General features: G+C 36.4%; 1 protein-coding gene across 1 annotated transcript in view; it reads right to left on the minus strand.

Annotated features, from left to right (window-relative positions):
* LOC124639729 (tetratricopeptide repeat protein 28) overlaps nucleotides 1–13,160 on the minus strand; it is a 65,130-nt gene that overhangs the window by 35,086 nt on the left and 16,884 nt on the right. Inside the window, exons 2-4 of the mRNA XM_047177189.1 lie at nucleotides 6,152–6,321; nucleotides 5,452–5,555; nucleotides 2,656–2,858 (exon numbers count right to left, since the gene is read on the minus strand). Coding sequence (XP_047033145.1) covers nucleotides 2,656–2,858; nucleotides 5,452–5,555; nucleotides 6,152–6,321 — 477 coding nt within the window. The remainder of the gene's footprint in view (nucleotides 1–2,655; nucleotides 2,859–5,451; nucleotides 5,556–6,151; nucleotides 6,322–13,160) is intronic.

Consider the following 13,160-nt stretch of genomic DNA (forward strand, 5'->3'; position numbering starts at 1 on the left):
TGACAATAATGTGCCGTAGTTAGACACTATATTACTTTTATGCATCTTTATAGTTTTTTTTAAGGCAAAATCGCAAACAGTTTTTTGTAGCATTGTCGGTTAGCCCCATAGCCCCATAGTAAGTTATTAATTAACTTGAGTTATGGATGCAAAACACAACTGACAAACCACATAGAGATACATGTTTTTAAATACATATTATAGCATCCAGACTAGGGCCAACCAGCACACTCGTCAGACAAATATCGACCGAACCAGGAATCGAACGCGGGACTTCAAGTTCGGCAGTTACCTTTGCGTCGTCGTTTTTAAGTTAACAGTTACAAAAGCCATTAGGCAAATCTTCAAAGACAGGACATCTAGCCAGATCAACATTGTTCAGTACTCCCTTCAATCTCCATATTCAGTGGGTAAAGCTAAAAGTGGTACAAACACGGCACTACAAACCCACGTAGACTATTTACTGCAATTCCTAGCTCCATGACACGTCAATACTGTCCTGAACATTCGTATTTTACATACGAAACGAAGCATTTGTGATCTCAAACAGGCTGTTAGTCGTAATCTGCTATAAGCTTAGATAATTTAACCAACAAGACACGCCATTGCCACGCTTTCCCAAGGTGAAAAAGTGAAGCACATACCTTGTACATCAAGTTACAATTTAATGAATTTCAAACTTCATTCCTTAAGTGTAAGGTTCAATGTTGATTGGGATTTTTTAGATTGGAGTAGCTTCATCTGCTGGTATCCGCACATGCATGTATGTATCCAGCTTATGTTTATAATTTCTCGTGTGCGTGTGTAACGTATGTGAAAGCATGAGTGAGCTATCTGCCTCACCACCTCGAGTATATTGGCAGCAGAGTTTTTTGCATAGGTCCTTGAGCTTATAGCGTCTCCGGTTGGTTGAGTGCTCTAAGACTATAACCCTAAGTAGGTAATCCTCAAGTACTAATAGTAAAACATTAGCCATGTTTACAAGTTTCCTTTCAATTTTGCGATTCCCAGGGCGAGTGAACACGCTTGGACTTTTCAAGCGAGACATTTAATTATACAGGGCTTAGCTTAAAGTTTAGTGAGATATTGTTACATGATATTAATATGGTGTTCATGATGTTTGTGTTCTAATAGATCATCCGTTATAGTGGTTATGTTATGAAGCGGCTTTTGATCATCTTTCAGCATTATTATATTTTTTCAATAGGTATAGTAAATATGAGCCAAAAAAACTTAAAATGAATTCTTACGTTGTCGAAGTAGTCTAGTAGCCGTCTAGTAGCCGTCATCAGCCTTTTTAGTGACCCATTGCAAAGCACGTACCTTCTTATAAGGCGGATTGACAATTTCAGACATTAAAGTGCAGGTTTCCTCCGTACCTTTTCCTCCTTTACTCAGTCAAGATATACTTAGAAAGTACATGAGTACATAATAAGCAGTCTTCTATAATATATTTTATCATCGCAATATTTAAATGACTAGTGTCATGTCGAGCTTCTAAGTGAAACGCGATTGGCCGAGGCGTGGGAATCAATGTGTCTATAGCGCATGCAAACAATGTAGATATTTAATTTGGTCGTTAACCTTAAATAGTGTGAAAACCTGCATGAATCAGCTGTTCCTAATAGAAAATTGTGGAAAAACTGGTGTATTTTTTAAAAGCATTATATACTTCTACTACTACTAATTTTCAAATTATCATTCTTGAGATGGGTAATTTCCCATGGCAAAAGATTTAATAAAGGTTCGAATTCGAATACCATTTGCAATCTAATCAAAATGAAGGCAATGTTCAACAGATTATATAATATTAAAACGAAATATGCACATATATGTCTATTCAGCCTATATGTTATCACCCAAATGCGTTAATTCAACCGTCAAAATAAAATCATCAACATCATCAGCTTTTTATCGTCCCGTTGCCATGCACACTGCTCGGGTCTCCTCTCACACAGAGAAGGATTGCAACCATAAAATAACCCAAAGTAATTGATATAGCTTTAACGAAAGAGAGTGCAACACGAGGATTCGTGTATCATTTGCAGGCTCAACACTATTCTTACAACATTATTAACATAATGCCATCGCGATAACACATAAAATTGCATTCGGGGTTTATTTAGAAGGGCTCCCGGCTTCAAAACGTGCTTTTAGTTAGTAAATAACTAACTTTGATTATGTGTTAATCTTCACAGTTTTAAACTTTAGCTTGCCGAGTTCGGTAAATGTTATTGCATCGGGGATTTGCGTAATCATACTAACTATGTATATGTAAGTAGATAAAGGCCTGCAAAACGTGTGTCTTTGCAATTTACCTAAAGAAGGCTTAGGAGTGGTCTGGTCTAATGATTGCTGGGGGCTGTGCTGTCTTTTTTATCACATCATTTATCAGCCGACCCCCAACAAAATTCGCATTCTAATTTCTATGGTGTGTCGTGTCAAAATAAAAATAAAATAAAAGAAGATCGCGTGTTTACAACAAAAGAAATCTATATAAATAAAAATGAATTGTTGTTCGTTAGTCTGATTAAAACTCGAGAACGGCTGGGCCGATTGAGCTGATTTTGGTTTTAAAATGTTTGCAGAGGTCCAGGGAAGTTTTGAACGATACGAAGTTCGCGGGATCAGCTAGTAAGAAATAAAACTAATTACCGATATCAGCACAAAAGGAGATTGATCCAGTTTCATGGCTTCCAACTGCCTAAAAGTAGGTTCCAGGGTTGTCCGGAGCGGCGACTTGAGGGAAGCTTCCACGAGGGCTGCCAGCAGCTGCCTCGAGGATGGCTCCACTCCCAACCCTGAGCTGAAAGCTGCTAGTGCCTCTCCATGCCGACCCAAACATTGAAGGGCCACACCTAGAAAATAAAGTCTGATTTAAAACTTCTAAGAAAGCCACAGAATAATATTATGAAGTTGGTCGAGATGTTTTTCCTTTAGGTGTACTAACGTATTTACTAAACCGCCTTTCAAAACTGTCAACATAAATGGCGTTGAACCACTGTGCGAACGAAATGGTTGCTCTGTGCACTACTCTAATGTATGCATGTATGAAAACGTCTACAATTGCGTCAGGCGTAGGATGAAGTGCAGTTTGCACCCACGGTTAGCTAATAACAGTAAACTTACATTCATAATTGTTGCCAATATCGCTTTAGAATTATCTTTCACCAACAATTATTTAATTAGTTTTATAAAGAGAACAATGGGAACATTCAACATATCGATAATGGTTCCGCCCGGAATCGCATTCATTTCGATACAAAATGAATTATCGAATTAAATTCAATTAATTTGGATATTATTCAATTTTGGGTTTAGCTCTGACTTTAGCTGTGAATTTGCTTTAATTAAATGATTACCCACATTTTTATAGTGGCTACAGCTGTGGGTAGTGATAAGACCAAGCTGAAGTTCTCGAAGTCGAAGAAGAAAATTCAAAGATATCATATTAGCCAACTAGTATATCACTTAGATTTTACCAGAAAGATAATTTCATACGCATAAAACTTCCATAACTTATTTACAGTACCTATTTTAAACACTCGAAACAAAGCTCTTTTGTGGTTTTCAGAAAAGGTTTCTATTATGCAGATGAGAATCTATCACAGCACTAACCCAGTCTAAACTATCGATATCAACATTATTAACAATACAACGCTATTGACAGTTATTGTCATGTTTACTCTCATTTCGGAGAAATCTGCGTGTCCGAGATTTCTATGTAGGTAACCTCAGTTGTATGAACAATGGATATTAAATTAAAAACACCTACACCGAAAAAAATATTGTAGTACTACATTTAATGTTATATAGCAACTCGATGCTGATAATTTAATACTTTAATTATATCAATATCCACAGATTTATTAAAAAAAAGGGAAATAGAGGCTTTTCTTTGTTCTGAAAAATGCTACACTAGGATGCTCGTTTACCTAACGAAAATTATGTTTTGCGGACTGAATATCTACTCGATTTCTTATGAATAAAATTCTGAGCCAGTAACGTAGTATGACCACGCTCGTGTAATTAGAAATTGATTGATTGATTCAATCACGTACTTAATAAGATTAAATTTCTATTTCCATGTTGCGTAAAGTCGGCATCGCTCGGCTAGCAAGCAACTTTTCTATGCAAAGTCAATTAATAGGTACCAACCGACCAACGTTATTGAACATGATGGTCCACCCTAAGAGGCTGAAAGATGATTCGAGAAAAACATGTTTTACAGACCTCGAAATAGTTACAAGTAAAAGAAACCAAAGTAATTACAGTTTATAATAAGTGGCGTTTATAAATAAGACTGCAAACTTAACATTGTCGATAATTTACGAGCACTTACTCCTAACTACGGGTACACGTATTTCTTTGTGCCTATAATATCGCGGCAGGGGACCAAATGTATTGATGTTCGCAAAAAACGAAAAAAGATACATCCTCTTAAGGCCACATTAATGGGCAAAGAATTTAGCCATAAAATAAATTACGGGTAATAATAGCCATACATTGATGGTCACAAAATAAATAGAAGCGGGTGAGTAACTGGTAGATGGAGTGAAAGTATGAGCCGATAAAATTATAGTAAAAAAAGTAAATGTAATCTCACGCAACAGTCGTAACAATGTGTACACTGCATATCACGAATATGCAAAAAAGTGTATTACTGATGCAGTTGAGGTGCTAATTGTATGCTTGCTTTGTCACGACCAATCATTAATAGGTATGAAGCTATGACGAGCGTTTTCAATGGGGGATCAATGTGTGGCCACTACTTTAAGAATTCATTTGAACAAGCAATTAGGAGGCAGGATATTCTGTAGAATAATGACAGATAGGAATTATTATTAATAGCAATTGGTACGGTAATGTAAACATATTCATGAGATTTCCTTAACCTTCTTATAGTAAAATACAGCAGTAATCACAGTTTGATGGGCAGTCGTTAACACCATAAGATTCCAATGATATAGATAGATAATACAGCCAGTCAATGGACTGTAATTAGGAAGTGTTGCTGAAATTTATCATGTTCTATAAAGGAAAACGATGAAATTTTAGTGACACTTCCGTCATTAACCTTGGCAGCACGTTCAGTTTAATCACCATTAAAGTCTCCGGACATTAAGGATCATAATTATAAATTAGACGACTATAACCGTTGTCGTTATACCAATTAATCGCGTAACGAGGAACTAATCAGGATTTAAACGAAGGCCGAGGACCTGAAGGTAGCGTAGGTGGTAATATAAATCATTGTCGCCAAATTAATGTCATTTATACTTGATTGATGTGTGGGTTATTGCTATAATAAAATATGACATCCTTAAGTCTAATTTATGGCATTTGCTATGACGGACATTTTGTGGAGACACCATCGTCATAACCCAAGAGGAACGTCAAATAACGTCAAGTGCCAGTCTAATAAAACATGATTTCCTGGTGTCACATTACCTTGTCGATAGTAAGCTTTCGGCCAGTTTGGACAGAGTTCTCTTGCTCTCGTCGCATCTTGTAGGGCTGCTGCAAACTGGCCCTGTTTTAACCTCGCTGCCGACCTGTGAACAAAAAGTTTAACAACCATCTATACATTTAACTTAGAAAAAAGCGATATTATTGCATACATCCATCCATGGCTTGAGGTTCCAAATTTTGCATGTCCTGCAAACTTTTGAAGTATTCCGCAAGAGGTGACCGTTTTTGCACGAAGCAATTCATGTTTTCATAGTACAAATTGTAGACATCTTGTAATGCATCGGAACACGCACGAGACACATGTCTGCAGCTTACAATTACTCTATAATTGCCTCTAATTATGTTCTCGCGAAACCGTTGACAGCAACGGCAGAACGCTTTAAATTGCAACACCGTTCTCTGATCTATATGGCGTGGATTTTCTCCTTTAATTTACCTCGTACGCTGATAGTAATTTTAGTAATAGTACTTAATGAGGACTAGTTTCAGATTATCTATCCCATCATTCATATCCTTTCCTTCTAGCCTAAAGTATTCGGGACCTATATCATACCAGCATTTGCATCGCTTTTTTGCCTGAAAGACGCTTCCCAATCTTTCATTCTTTGTATGATCATGGCTTTAGAAGTCCTGATATTACAAAGTTTATAACGGAAAACACATATCAAGATGTCCTCACCTATTACTATAAAGTATATGGTTGGCTGGATCCAGGGTCAGAGCATCGGTGTAGAGAGCTACAGCAGTGGCAAAGTCCCCAGCCTGGCAGGCCGCGTTGGAGGCGCGCACTTTCTCCACGAAGAGGGCCCGGGATGCCGCCCCCAGGGACGCCGAACCTGTCGGCTCCACCTGCAGAAACATATGAAAGTCAGTAAGATGGCATGATGGATGGCTTGGCGGTCTATTGAATATGTTAAGACGGAGAATGAAATAAAATAGTGCACTGTATGAAACAAAGTGTACTGGTCTAAAATGCTGTTAATTATAAAAGTACAAAAGGTCCCGGGCAAACATTTTAAGAGCGGTTGAGAAGTCCTTCACGGCTTTCGCTGAGCTCAACTAAATATTAGCCGTTACTTTAGCGAATTATGACTGTCAAGCAACGCTATTTTTCTTCTATAGAATTAATGTAAATTTTCTTCTATAAAACCTTTCTTAAACTGAATAATGATAATGGCGATACTATGAGAGTGTCCGACTATTATGGTCAGAACACCATTTTCTCTACCATGCTGATGTAGGAGCAACTCACAAACATCTACTTTCTACACAAAATTGCTGTTCTTATACTTCGGCCGTTCAGAGAATGCGTTCCTGACACCTATCAGTTAGTCACGACTAGTGATGGGCACAACATAACACTGAGTTCGTTACCGTTCCTTCAAAATGAACCGCCGCATTATTTTAAGATTATTTTCGTTTTAAATTGGCGGAATCATTTGTTTTATATTTTAGTTATTTAAGTGGAAACCAAAAAAAGGTAATATTCATATAATAAAATTGTTTTATTTATTCTTTGTTACAAGTACATTGAATTGAATGTGCGAACAGAATATTAATCAGACTCCGATTTGCTTGAGGAGGTGGTGTCTTCATCATCATCTTCGCCTACATGTATAATTATATTATTATCAATAACAGAATCAATCCTGATATCTCGGTCTAACAAAAGCCGGGTAATCAAATAAAAACAGATCGAAAACACTTGAAAAACGTGGTCTATGCGCACGAAACGACAACGGACGACTGTTTTAGCGTCACAAAATGGCGGCCCATAACGCCATTTGGGGTTACCATTTTTAATCTAAGTATAAAAATGCGGTTTGGTCATAGTTTTATTTTTATATTTCATAAACGTTATAATTAAGTCTTATAGTCCATTATTTTCCAATTCTTAAAAAGAAAATCAAAACGTATTATTTTATATTATAACTGTATAAGAACAGATTACGATACTTGCCTGTTATTTTTAGCACAGCACTACAAAATATAAACCGCTGACATAACCTTGTAATAGCGCAGTATAGATTTAGAAAAATATTGTTTACCAAGTTATTTGACACTCAGTTTGGCACAAAATTATAACATTCATTGATTATTGATATAATAATGTTGTTTTAATGCTCCTCAATTGTTAAAACGGTAAACAACCAGCAAAAATATTTTTATCGTAACTGCAACGCCATTGCAAAGTTACGTCGTCAGTTCAATCGCGACGTGTCAGGAACGCATTCTCTGAATGGCCGAACTATAATTGAGTCAATTATGTTCTTTGTACGCATTTAATCTACCTATTAAGCTCTAAACTTATTCGTACTAAAGAAATATTTTGAGAAGAAAATTCAGTTAGTAGGAACTACATATCTCGGCAGCTTAAAAACCCGACAGTTTAACGCGTACTGTGAAAGGCAATAAAATTTTGTTACAGAATACTACCAAGCCATGCATTTTAACCGATAGTGTAATTTAAAACCTGAAAACTTAAACCATTGATTCGTTACCACATTATTTTTTACAACCGCATCGTATATAATGACCACCACTACCAATTTCCCGCCGCTTCCCATTCGGTGTTCGGGTGTTTTCGGTACCACTCGGCTATCCTCGGGAATAAAGTGTATTCGTATTAAGGTTCTTTATTTTCGTTTTGCTGTAGTTGTTGTAAGCAATAACACGAATATGCTTTCACGATGTTATGCGTAAACTCGGACTTGTTATTGCGCAATTACAATATCAATAACGTTTCATTTACTTTTTGCCTTTATTTTATTAGTGAAAGTTATTGGGTACTTTGTAAACCGATACAGTCGTGCTCGATTTATTGGCAAATTAATTATTTTCTGTACTAGAGGATGGCAATACTGAGATAAATATTCAAGTGTCCAATAAAATTAATTTTATCTTTTTTAAAGGACGAACATGAAAGACTAACCTTACTTTGTGCTAGTATTTATGTCCTAATAAACTGTACATTATATTACATGATTACGTTACTTTTACAACTGGCAGGAATATAAATAAATACTGATATTATGTAGTTAAATTAAAAAGTATCGATAAAGACCACCAGTGGCCTTTATGTTTAAGATATAAACTGGGATGGCAGTGTCGGGCCATAGTTTTAAAGCCTAGATCGTAATCAGTTAATCCTTGCTGTTTTATTTGAAAGTTTTTCCATTTAAATACGTATTTAGCCTTGTATTGCGTTAATTATCTGACTGTAGTATGATACGGGCCGGTAATTACGTGATTGGTATTGGGTGATATCCATACGAGGAGTGCCACTTAACTATGAGAAAATTATGAACGACCATGTATAATCTCAGCTTTAATTTGGACGGATTTTTGTTTTAAGAAACTTTTAAGCAATTATGTTTGTTTTTTTTTTGCAAATCAGATCTTAATTGATTCAAAAATTATTCGGAAATCGCGATATTCAATTACTGCCGGAATATTTTTAATTGCAGGTTTCAATTTGGACTCGATGAAAATGGCTGGAGGTACTTTGAAGGTAGCATTGAAATTGCAAAACTTAAGTGGATATTTTAGAACTTTGGCAAAATAATTAAGAATCTAAATAAACAATCGTGATATGTTTGATACTTATCCATTTTAGGTACGTAATGGGTTTTTTTAATCAACACAGTGTTGGGGTCTCAGGCCACAGTTGACGCTAAAAGGATATGCAATAAACGTAACGCATGCGTGTCTTTCGATGGGATTGCAGTTAATCGATTCGTACGTGACTTTTAATGTACGTTATCGATATTAAATTCGATTCCTTCCCCCACTGCCGTACTCGTTGGACATTAAAGCTTACAATCGATGTGGGTTATAAAGTTCTCGATATTAATTGCTTTGGAACTTAATTACTTGTTGAATTAATGTTTTAATAGGGCTGTTTCAATGTCGAGAGGCTTGCTTTGTGTATCATAGTTTTTGTTCGAACCTTCTCAGATTATTTTATTATGTATTTCAAAAGTTTTATTAGAATTTATGACTTAGTCTGGAAAGTCACGGCTTATCATATAAGGGCAGGCAGCTTATTGAGCTTACCATCTAACTCATTAGATTTTTTTTTTAATAAGAGATAGGTGATAACACTTTCCAAATTTATCACAATTGTAAAGACAGCTATACGTTCACTGTTAAATAAACAAGACATAGTTTATTTCACACATTCAATATCCTACTCGAAGTAGGGAAAACAAAAAAGAACTCATGAAAAGTTAGTTTTCGATGACTCAACAAAAGAAACACGTTTCAATCATTATCATTCTAGGAACTAACACTGAAGCGATTCATAAATATTTATGAGTCAAAATATTTGTGTTGCCCAACAAAAGCATAAAGGATTTGACGGTGCCGACGTAATAATAGTAAAAAACGACAAATGACAAACTGCTACTGAATTCCTAAATCACTCGCCTACGATGGTGATGACCCCTTTGTAAGAGGAGCCCGGTAAGTTCCGTACACTATACAATGTATTTAAAGATGTTAAAACAATTTTTGTTGATGTAAAGTTTGGAGAAATGTGATTATTATTTTTGTGGCTGTCATAGATCAAAATATGCGACTCGATTTCCACAGCACGTAAAACATTTTATGGCAAGTCACAAAGTAAAACTATTATCTAAATAGTGTACCTACTCAAACAGATGTGTTGAGTAAATTATTTTTAGATACCAAACCCCAAAATAGATCCTTAATTTATCTTAACAATAGCAAACGCATTTAATTCTTAATTACCAATTGTATTCCCGATGCAAATAAACAACTAACGGAATTAAGCGAGGGCTAAAATATTCATTGGTCCTGCACCCAACGCAGAGATCCCTAAAAATAAAGTAAATTTTAAATTTGAACCGGCCGAGGAGGCGTGAGGTTCGATCGCCACCTGCGCTATCTATCCCACCGCATCGGAAGCGAGAGTATTTTTTTCTCACGGACCGCATTCTCTTGCCTTACCGTGAAACAACCAACCATTGATCTTCCCCTCCTATACGATATACATAGCTGCACCAGTCAGCACCACACATTCCTCTACTTACTTCAAGATTTAGTTACGCAGTAATGTATTTCGTACTGTTTTAAAGCACCGATTTCACGTTTTCGTGTGTGTTCGTAGAAGAGAAGGCGCCCTTTTACCTATGGCCCGAGCACACACTCGTGAACGTGATCTTTGTGCTGTAACAATGACGGATTGACTAAAAAGGGCATTGTTTAATGACGGTGCCGAAGTCGATAAACACATCCGTTTAGGAATACGTCGGGTGGGAAGATGGGGAATTCGTGAACTGAGAAATTTGGATACAGTGAAGATTTCTATGATAAATGCCGTAACATTTGCAAAATCCACACAATACGACGTAGATCTGAATAAAATATCGGATAGTTTTACAAGATAGGCGCCATTCTTTGACATCTTGTGATATCAGACCTCAGGACGATTGGTATTACATAAACCACATTTTATCCGTTCCTTAAACGATGTAACAGTGATGACGGTCGACTTTAATCCCTCCTAATAAGGACAATCTTGTGTTCAACAGAGACTACAGTTCGTAAAGAACATGTTCTATTCCCTTTCCGGGTCTTAGAGGTTTATGTACAGCAAATATTGTCTGCAGATACGCCCATTCTGCGTCGTAAGTTCAAAAATTATCATTTCATTTTCATACTAGCAATATTCGATAAGTTTACCATAAACGGTAAGTTTGTGTACCATCATTACGGGAACGTTTATCAATGCGCTCCCGTGGCGTATACCGCGCGCAAACGCATCCACTGGTAATGATCGCCGATTGTTTCGGCCATCTTGAAATATGAGCGACGTAATCGAGCCTTATTCGCTTTATTAAAATTTCGTTTAAAGAGGCGCCTGATAACCGTTCGCTCGACGGATTGGGTAATTATTTTTTCTTGAAACGACCTTTCATTTATCTTGTAACGTTACTTTTAAAATGAAAAGATGCGGACCGCCCAACGACGCTTAGTGAACGTCATATCGGAAGAATTTTTAATATCGCCGTAGTTAATTAAAGTGTGTTTAAACATTATCCGTCGATTTATCAAAATGTAATTGCGAGTAGAAAATGCGCAGCATGTAATGTAAATACATGGCCGGAGCGACCGTCCGTAATGAACATTAATAATGGAAACTCTTATCCTTTGAAATTTGCAGTCTCCCATGTTTAATGTCGCGGTGCGCAATGATTATCATTTTTCATTTAAGTAATCTTTTATCTGATGGCCGTGTCATATGCTTGATATTATGCAGTCTGACTTATCTGAACACGTAGATGCTTACTTTGAAGATATGAATCCGTCTAGATTTACAATAACAAAAACTAAAATCTTTTAGAGATACTTAATTTTCGAGATATTTACAGCTATGAATATTGCTATGAATCAGAAAATCATTCGCAGTTTCAAGTGCAATTCTCGCGAACGAGCCCGCTGGCAGTGTTAGTTTGCATGTCATTTCAATAGCTATACATTTATAATTTATATAAGTAAATCCATCACTTCTCAGTAATATATCGACTTACGAACATTTATCATAGACACGAAATGTGTTCTGCGAAATCATTTGAAATTCAACATGCGCCTATAACTTCCTAGTTTATGGGTTCGAGCTGAGACGCGTGGTCACATAATCACATTCGAACTGTATGGAAGGAATTACTATTGAAAACCCCATATGTGCAGACGTCTAGGTCGGAGATTGAATTTGATGTGTTTTAATGTCTTAACCTACACAGTCGAACATTTGTCTCAATGGTGTCCTTTCTACTAATCTGGGGTCGTTGCACTGGCAACATGTTGTAAAGCTAATTCGCTTTCAATGTTACTTGCACTTTTGATAGCATAAAAAGACGTCGTGATGGGAATGTTATGGCTTTTCGCTGTATTGACGATACTTACCGTCTGTCGTACACGTCTAAGTAATTCAATTGAGGATATTTTGTGCACGTTTAAAGCTAATATCTGAAAAAAAAATCATTATAGCTACTGACTATTTTTAAGAGTTTTCTAAGAATGTTTAGTGTAGTTTCGATTCTATTAAATTAATTTGGTTGGACACTTTTTATGTAAAAACGTACAGGTATTCTCTGAAACGAATGAGAAATGACTAAACAATAAAAAGTAGGTTTTTTCAAGTGGTTACCACAACAAAGCTTTTGTAATCACGTCAGACTCCGTCACGTTTTTATCGTCGCTACGTGATAGGACATCCCATCGTCAGGTGCCCTCCGTATCGTTGTGAGAAAAAATATAACAATGTACGCGACATCAAAATAAAGTCTTCCTTAAGATTGCTGATATCACATTGTCTTAATAGTTCCCTCTCACTTACTCTGCTATTTATACTCCAGAATGTTCCACCATGTTACATTGCAACGTAAAAAGTTCAAACCTCAGTCTACACTCTATAGTCCTTCCCCTGCCCAGGTATAAGGGTTAAAAAACAAAAAGCGGTCGTCGGTCATCCTTTGTCTATTTTTTCCCGCCTATTTTTCATTGTGAACCTCGGGATAATTACGAGATTTTACCTGTTTCAAATAAAACAATTAACGTGTGTTGTGCCGAGACAAATCACACAATAATTTGGGACCGGATTCGGGTAATTTTTTGATGGTTTAGTCGAAAGTTTTTGTGTTTCTTTACTCACATTCGTACAT

Source organism: Helicoverpa zea, chromosome 19, assembly GCF_022581195.2.
Source record: "Helicoverpa zea isolate HzStark_Cry1AcR chromosome 19, ilHelZeax1.1, whole genome shotgun sequence".
Lineage (NCBI taxonomy): Eukaryota > Metazoa > Arthropoda > Insecta > Lepidoptera > Noctuidae > Helicoverpa > Helicoverpa zea.